Source organism: Haplochromis burtoni, unplaced genomic scaffold, assembly GCF_018398535.1.
Source record: "Haplochromis burtoni strain Fernald_Lab_line unplaced genomic scaffold, NCSU_Asbu1 Contig_24, whole genome shotgun sequence".
Classification (NCBI taxonomy): domain Eukaryota; kingdom Metazoa; phylum Chordata; class Actinopteri; order Cichliformes; family Cichlidae; genus Haplochromis; species Haplochromis burtoni.
This window is the reverse complement of record NW_024582385.1, coordinates 3,574,133-3,583,246: the sequence shown is the minus strand read 5'-3', so window position 1 is coordinate 3,583,246 and position 9,114 is coordinate 3,574,133. Positions and strand designations below refer to the sequence as shown.

At 39.3% G+C, this 9,114-nt stretch overlaps 1 protein-coding gene across 4 annotated transcripts in view; it reads right to left on the bottom strand.

The window, feature by feature from the left end:
• Positions 1–650: 650 nt before the first annotated feature.
• dlg2 (discs, large homolog 2 (Drosophila)) overlaps positions 651–9,114 on the bottom strand; it is a gene marked incomplete in the record, with an annotated part of 191,521 nt that continues 183,057 nt past the window's right edge. Inside the window, 8 exon segments of one of the 4 annotated variants that reach the window (XM_042218875.1) lie at positions 651–974; positions 2,963–3,054; positions 3,163–3,272; positions 3,501–3,673; positions 4,302–4,325; positions 5,036–5,137; positions 6,170–6,220; positions 7,644–7,740. In XM_042218875.1, coding sequence (XP_042074809.1) covers positions 868–974; positions 2,963–3,054; positions 3,163–3,272; positions 3,501–3,673; positions 4,302–4,325; positions 5,036–5,137; positions 6,170–6,220; positions 7,644–7,740 — 756 coding nt within the window. 4 annotated transcript variants of the gene reach the window in all.

Genomic DNA, 9,114 nt, shown 5'->3' with positions numbered 1-9,114 from the left:
ACATACAACAACTCCCACCAGGGTTTAAATACCCGAGACTCTCCACTGTTTGGTTTAGGAGTGAAAAAGCTTCTTGGATGAGAAGTGAAATGTCTTCATGAAACTTAAAGAAGTCCAGTTGCTTTTCTTTCCAAGCTCCATAGATCACATTACACTAATCTCTTAAATTAAATATGTTCTATAAAGGACTTTTGAATCCCAGTTGAATTTACAGCAAATAAATCTCTGCTTTTGGAAGCGATTTTATTAGGAAAATAAAGTATTAGCTTTCTGAAGTCTAAACAGCTGTCTTTCTTGATTCAGCATTGGCACAGCAGTATCTGGATAAATGTTCCCGCCGACAACAAGAAACAAAAGTTTTCTCACAAATGTTTAGTGTCATGTCAAAAGAGTGAAGGTAGTCATTTAAGGTAGAAATGATACTGTAAATAAACACAAAGCAAAGCAGTGTTCAGCAGTATTTACTAGTTGCAGTGTGCAGTGCCAGTAAGGATGTCAAAGTCCAGTCACTGGGTTTCTCTCCATTGCTGACAAAGCAAAGATATCTGCACCGTACATGCCACCTTCCACTTTGTATTAATGCAGCTATATATCCCAAATCTATTTTGTTTTTATCCTTTTTGTTTAAATAAGAAAAAAGCAAATATACATACTTTGTGAGCTAAAACTTTATAACATTTTTGTGGTTTACATTCAGGAACATTTAGGTTAAGTGAAAAACAAACAATAATCAAACACAAGATCAAATGAACAAATAAAAAAAGCCAACTTATTCACAATATGTATTTATAAACACTATTTGTTGCCAAACAGTTTTCATATTACTAGATCCTAAAAGTCCAGACTGCCTTCCAGCATAATGAGCTATTATACTTTCTCCTTTGAGGGGATCCAGATATAGGGTCCTGAATGTTCTTCTATGACCTGTTTGCAGTGGGTATAAATGTCCTCCAAGGTTTCTCCTTGAACCAGTGCTGCAAATAAAAAAAACATATGAATGAACCTTCACAGATACATGAAAGTTTGATGTTTTTATTCAGGAAGCCAGGATTTGAAGATTCCTGACATACGCTGGTAGGATTGAAAAAACAACAACAACAACAACCCCAATCCCAGATTTGATATAATGCTCATATGGCACATTTTTCAGTTATTGGCTTTGCTTGTGGAAATATGTAATTCCAGCAGTGCTGTCTGTAAACAGAAAGCATCAACAGTCCAGGTAAATATTACATAACCTTGTGATACATAGACTTCAGACAGAGTGATTCATATATTTTAAACACTAGACTGACATCAGTGCCCACAGTTTTATTTTTTACATGATTTAATTTCTTTATTTATGCAATTTGTAGACTGAATGGAGTTGGATGGTCTTGGCTTCTTCAGCACAATATACTGCATCTAAGCAATGAATGTCCTGTATATCACAATAAAGCATTCACAGCATTACACTGCTTCAAACAATTACAGGAACACCTTTTAATCAGAATATTTAGCAGAATGCGTTGTTGATCTGTTTCAGCTACTTTGGTGTTAATGATGGCCTTTGGTGCCTCGTGTGCACCAAAGGCCCAACAATGACACGACTCTCAAACAGGAATGGTTTAACCTGTGGAGGCCACTGACATTTTTTTCTGACCATTTTCTTTACTAGTTTGCATTTGTCCAGGGTCACTACTGACAGCATGAGCTGATACCTGGACCCTGCTGAGGTTACATACAAGAGTGTGGGGGCCATATAAAATACTACCCAGTGCCATGTTGAGTTGCTGGAATGAGAGTTTGGTCTTCGGTAGGTTGATAATTTTCATTTCCATCTTTATTCAAGGAGGGGAATGGAGAGTGTTTTTGAGCGTACAGCTCACACTCCTCAGCCTCCTCGGGAAGGTTGATGTCAGAGTATTGGACGAGGAGACTCCATCCATTAGTTAAACCTCAGATTCAGTTCAATTTAATTTTTCATGTCAATCTAATTCAGTTTTATTTATCTACTGTCAAATCACAACAGTCGCTTTATGTTGTAAGGTAAATACTCCAGAATAATACAGAGAAAACCCCAACAGTCAGAGGGCCCACTATGAGCGAGCATAAAGTAAGAGATGGCGTCTGTCTGTCACGGCTAGATGGTCCTCACCGGTCGCCTTGCCAATTTTTGTTGTGTTTGCGTGTACTTTGTGGTGTTCTCCTCTTCATCCTAATCCGAAGCAGACCTATTTAACGGTGCGGTCGAGTCACAACCAACGCTGGAACGTTGAGCAAAACCGGGTAGCGTAGTCGCGATTAGCATACCTAGTTTGTGAAGGAGAGAGAACGTTTTCGTTACTGTGCGTGTGTTTTTCTCATTTGCCTCCAGGATTCAGGGATCGGAGGAGGAGCGGGCACAAGGAGTTGTTTTGGATTGTCACTGCACTGTCACCACGGGGAGAAGCCATTGTATCACTGCACTGCCCTTTTTGGATTACAGACTCGAACTGTTGACTTATTTTTTCACTGTGAATAAATTCACTGTCACTCTGCAAGGAGTCTCGCACCTGAGTCCTTTAACCCAATTCACCATGACACTGTCTCCCAAATCCAAACTGGGAGCTGGTTCCTCAGAAGAGAGGACTGAAGGCTCCGAACGCCTTTCAGTTGTACTGAGACAGGTTTAGAATTCCTAATTTTGTGCGTCTGGTGACATCGTGAGCTCAGACCAGACCAATAGAATTAGTCTTTAAATGATTTTTTAAGTTTCTTTCTGTTTTTAATGTACATCTTTCAAAACTTCAGCAAAGGTAGAAAAATTATACATGCTAAAATCTTTACAGCGTGCTGTTCTCCTTATTGAGGAGTAGAAGCTTTTTCAGTTGTCTGACTAAACCAATACTGTCACTGATGCCTAAGCTTTGGATTTAGACACGGTTCAAACAACGTTTGAGCTACAGTGATTCAGTATAAATGGTTTGTTTTAACACTGTACCTGTAAAGAATTCACCAAACTCCTGCTCAAGCTTCATCGCCCTGTCAAAGGTCTTCTGGGCTTGTTCCTCTGTCAGTCTCTTATTCATGGCCCTGTACACACACACAGAGACACACACACACACACACACGAATAGAAATGTGCGCATCAAACAATACCTCTATTGTTAGTGTGTGACAAAAGACCACATGAATACTCACATTAATGAATCAATAGACTTCGGTTTTATGAAGATGGCGATGGGATAGAGTTGTGCTACTTGTAGTCGTTTGATAGCATTTCCAGAAACATCCAGAATGCAGTGTTTACCCTGAGACAGAAGCACAGCTTTAGCTGTAGCACACAGAATCACACTAGCTCTCATATTAAGATAATTTTAAAACAACTCTTATGTGTTTCTAAATCGTCTTTGCTTTTCAAAGTGCAGTGCAGCTGCTTTGATTTCTCAGAGAATATATTGCACTCTGCACACTTATTATATTTAACTATATTTTAAATGCTTCTCTGTGACGCTGCTGGCAAACAGATCAAATCTTACCCTCTCAGCCACGTATTTGACCGAATGGACGCTCGTTCCATAGAGATTATCATTATACTGCCCAGCCTCAATGAACTTGTGCTCTTGGATATCCTTCTCCATCTGTTCCCTCGACATCACAAAGTGGTAATCTCGCCCATCAGCCTCGTAGTCCCTCTTTGGTCGAGTGGTATCTTCAGTATGAGCAGGAACATTAACTCTTAGTAACTTTACATTTGCTATAATTCTATCTAAATGAATAAGTACCTCACTCACATTTTACAATTCTCACATTAACTGTAACAAATTCACCTTTAAAGCTATCCAACAGAGATTAAAGGGCTAAACTGGAAACATGGGATAACACTGCTAGCACCGCACAGTAATAACACGGTAATGCTGGGATAACAGGTTAATAATGAACAAGTAAAATACTGATATACTTGTGATTAATACCAAGGTACTGCGTGGCCTTTACTTCAGTAAGTAAATGGTATTACTTGCATGTTCTGTCTTTATTATCACACTAATACTAAAACCACTCTTACCATGTTATTACCAAGCTGTGACATAAATGTGATTATGTTTTTGAACTCACAGGTAAGCACCTCTGTTAATATATGGAGAGGTTGTGGCACAGAATTCTATATTATTAGTGCACCATAATGATATAATAATAATAACAATATCAATGACAGAAATTCCACATTATACACAAACTGTGGTTCCAAAAAGATGAATGGACTTGTTTATGGGAACTACTTCACTTTAAAGGACTTTCTAAACAGTAGGTTGAGAGAATCAGTTCATGGGCTCACTTACCTTGATAACCTGAACGGTTAGCAGCTTTATATGGTTTAAAGGGTAAATTCAAATAAGAGATGGGTAAATAAAAACATGCAAAATCAAAACTGCTGCAGCTGATGACAAACACAACACACACAACTGAAGAAGACGAAGGCTGATCCTGTTGGGTCAGCTTGTGACAGCTTTCTCTTACAAACCAGCAATACCCAAGCCACTGTCATTACATTAAGTAATATTTAACACAGTGTTCCTGTGTGGAGGAGATTACAAGATCTATTCTCACAATGGAGACCATATATACTTGGTTTACTACAGTGAGAAGGCTGGTGGAATCTGTGTGAGCTGTCCCTCAGCTACTGATTGAATCGCTGCAGTTTTCTATCCATTTTCTCAACAGTTTGTATAATTTAGGGGCACAGGGAGCTGCTGCCTATTCCAGCTGTCCAAGGGTCAAAGGTGGAATCTACCTGAGCACCAGCAGAGTGAGACAGACAACCACCCACTCTCACATTCACACATACTGTAGAATGGCCACAGACATGCATGCTAACCAAACATCCATGTCTTTGTACTGTGGATGGGAGCCTGAGAGAGTGCAGACAGTAGCAGGGAGAACATGCAGACTCTACACAGAAAGGTCTCCAATGGATGCAGACGTAGACATTTCTTCCATTAAGCTGGAATACTAATCTGTAATGTCCTGTTTCCCACTTCATCCTTACATTAGCAATGCAAAGTCAAATACGTACGCGGCACACAAGATCCAAACTTGTCTGGGAACTCTGATATGAGGTCATCATTGATTCTTTCCTTCATGGGTCCCAGGATTATGACAGGTCTGGCATAGTTAACTAAAGGAGAAACACAGACTTCATAAAAAGTAAACTCTTAGAGGACCGTAGCATAGCTTTAGTTATGTTGTTATCATCTACAAAGGATATATCGATTCTTGTAATAGAAAAATGAATAAATAATAGAAAATCTGTAGAGTAGACAGCAGCAACTGGGAAACTGTACAGTTCTTGCAAAGTTTATACGTTTCGATTTCACACGCGGGACAGTTTGTGGTGAGAAAACGTATTAAAACCATCCCTAACTTTGTTGGGCTTGCTTAACAGAAAAGAGGAATAATATGGAGTTTAGGCTGGCACATAAAAACTATTTGGAAAAACCTAGTTTGTAAAAAAAAATACATACGAAACTAAATTTTAACAAAATATATCATTTCAAGAAGTCATAAAAACCAAAAAAACAATCAAGGTGTCAGAGTGGGCTGTGGGCTGTCAGAGTGGGCTGTGGGCTGTCAGAGTGGGCTTACCCCCAATGCATCCACCCGTGTGACTGTCTGTGAATGTGGCATGTGCAAAAATTCCCAAAGCCCGAGATAGCTGTGACGTGTTTGTATCTAAATCAACAACTTGAAAGTGAAGCTCATTAATGCTCAGTGGCTGATGTGTCTAACGCCTGCTTTAAGGACACAAAAGAATTAATAAATTAATTAATTGAAATAAAAAACCCACAACCAATACAGCCTTTGTTCTCACAACATCATACAACTAATTGTCCCCAAAAATCAGAACAGAATTGGGGCTTTTAAATCCGCTGCCCCCTGTTTCCTGGAGTTTAAGTCCATCTTTAAGGAACGAGAGAATAACTCTGTTAGTCCGTGTGATTGTTTTTAATGTCGCTCTTAACTGATCTGTTATTGTGTATTTTTCACATGTTTGTGCGGGATTTTGTATTTGTTATGTACTTATGTGGTACATGTATTTTTGAATTTTGCTGCCATGATGCCAGGTCTCTTTTGGAAATAAGATTTTTAATCTCACTGAGGTTTTTTCCTGGATAAATAAAAGACTAGTAATAAAAAAGTTTTAGCTTACCTTCATGACGCATCACTGGTTCATATGAGAGAACCACTTCCTCTTGACTTCCTGTTAGGATATTTCACAAAATATAGTGCTACCTTTAGCTATCAGAATTTGTGGGCAACAAAGAAAAACCCATCAAAATACATGTAACAGTTCGAGATAACTCTGTAATAATCAACATTTTATTCATGTTTTACATTTACTGATATTTTAGTATCTTCTAGTTTACAAATGAGAACTTCAAAAAAAGTACACGGTGGTTTCAGTGATGCGTTTGTGTTGTCAGTGCTAATAATTAGTTAATTTAGGAAACTCTTAAAAACATAAAAACGTGTCTTGATTTGAATTTTAGGTACTGAAACACGCATAATTAAATACTCTCAGTATTTCGCAATAATCAAACTACTGGACATAAACACATACCCGCAACGCTGAAACATGAACTCCAACCGCAAATGACATTTTACTGTAGAAGGCCCAAACAAACAGATGTAACCGTGGCAACCTCTAAGACTGTCATTCAAGCTGCTATGCTCATAAACGAAAACAAAAGCACCATGCAAACATGCATGAAACAATATCCACATAGTGAGGCTGGAATAACAAAGATCATGCTGGTGGAGTCGTGAGAGATCCCAGTGGTTCCTCCTTAGGACGAATACAAGGTCATAACTGTGTCCTGCAGAACCTGCGACCCTTAACAAATCATGCAGTTCTCAGATAATGCAAACATTACAGACGCGCCGAGGTATAAATGGCACAAGCCACCGAAAGCATAAAAACTAACCCAATATATGTATAATAAGATTTCAGTAGTTTAATTTAAATATTTGTCCTCTGATGCATTTTAAACGATTCTTAAAGTCTTATACAAGAAAAAGATGGTTACTTGAAATCCTTACATGACATTATACAGATATTGAACATTTTTAAACCTCTGCCACATGTCATGTTTTAGTGGACCAAGAAGCAAGATAAAGCCAACAACTGCAGCATGCAGTAATGCAGGCAGAAGAACAACCAACTTACTTAATGTCTTTGTCCCATACCCATCATCACCTATCCCCAGGATGTCCTATTGGCCGTCCACAGAGAGTCAGAGCAGAAGAAAGAGAGCAAGGAGGACAGCCACAACATAAGCAAAAGGTGGAGGAAATGAGGACAGAGGGTGCGGCCCACAGATCTGTCCTTCTCAAAACAATGAGTGGCCAGCAGGGAGAGCCAAAATACCAAATGTTGGACTGTACCTAGATGATCTCTGAAGGGAAACTGGGTCATATAATATCACCACAAAATGAACAGCAGTGATTATGAGAGCAGTGATTATCGCATTTCTGCATCAGAAAAGGACAGAAAACAAGGATGACTGCAAAGAGCCTCCGTGAGGTTCCCACACTTGGAAACACACCTGTGGTTTCCCTTCTGGCCTGACGTGTGACCTACACTGACTGCATGAAAGCACGTATGTGTCTGTGAGCTTACTTACGGTCTGAATCACTGCCATCCTGCTCACCATCTTTGTTCTTGTAGAATGGGAACTTTCGTGTAAAGATGAAATTCTTTTTACGTTTGTCAGTGAATGACTGCGAAGGGAGAGAAAGCATGGGGCAAACAGGTGTATCATTGTCATGCAGACAAAACTGTTTGCAGGAAGTAGAATGTCAAGAAGTTAAGTGTGAATCACTGCTGCGTGTTTTAATTTGACCTAATAATATGTGAAGCTTTGAGCCGAGCTGGCCACAGATAGATGAGACAACCAAAGACTAAAGACAATTACAAGACTGTCAGACAACAACAGCGATATATAAAACGACCGAGCTTCTTCTGCTGTATTCCTAAATAAATCAGTATGAGATTGCACACTTCTTGACATGCCACCCGTTTAAAATAAAAGCAAAGTGAGAGACAGTTACCCAGAACATGCCATGAAAAATAAAATATAAGAAAGAGGTTCCATAAGAACACGTAAAAACATGCAGTAATAGAAGGAAAAGATGGAATTTGAGAGGATGACAGCTGAAATAACCTGCCTGTATGATGTGTGTCTGTGGTTGTAGAATATATTGCACTTGATGCTTTGTAAATATACCACATCTGTTTCCAAAATGAAGTTGAGCTGATAATTCACAGGTGGTGCAGGTTTGACTTGTGGGAGGTAAGATTAATAAATGAAGCACATCTACAGCTGTAAGAAAGGGTTTGTGGCATTGTCAGGATTTTTGCACTGATGGTTCTTATAGAGCGCTTTTCTACTCTGAGCAGTCAAAGCACTTTACACAACTTGCCTCATTCACTCTTTTCCATGTAAGTGCTCTCTAGCTAACATTCATACTCCGATGGATGCATCGGAGAGCAACTTGGGGTTATTGCCCAGGGATACTTGGCTCGCAGACTAGAGCAGGCAAGGATCAAACCACCAACCTTCTGATCAGTAGGTGACCTGACTGACCATGTGTGAAGTCAACTATACACAAAAAACTGCTTGTTTTTCATGTCAAGTAATCACTCACAGTGCCGGCTGGAAAAATGAGTAAGCCCCTGACTTCACCTAGCCAAAGACTCCTGCATGATCTACAACACTGAGCAAAGCTCTGTGGGGAGCTGAAAATGTGCAGTGTTATATTTGGAAGTTAAAAGCCTGGCAAACCTTTACAAACCTGTAAAGTATGGTGGAGACAACCCTGCGCCTGTGCACATTGTCATCACTGGATGCAACCAAAAATGAAATGTGGCAGGAGAATGTCGGGGCAGGAAGTCCATGACCTGAAGCTTAGTAGAGGTTGGCTGATTAAATAAGGGTGCAAATCAAAGCACACAAGTGAAATATCAAGAGAACTGAAACAAATACAAATGAAGACGTTTGACAGAAGAAATGATCTGATGGACTTTTCCAAAGTTAAGCTTTACTTGCCTGCACTGGAAGTGATTACTTGTTTGTTCATGCAGGCATAAAAATG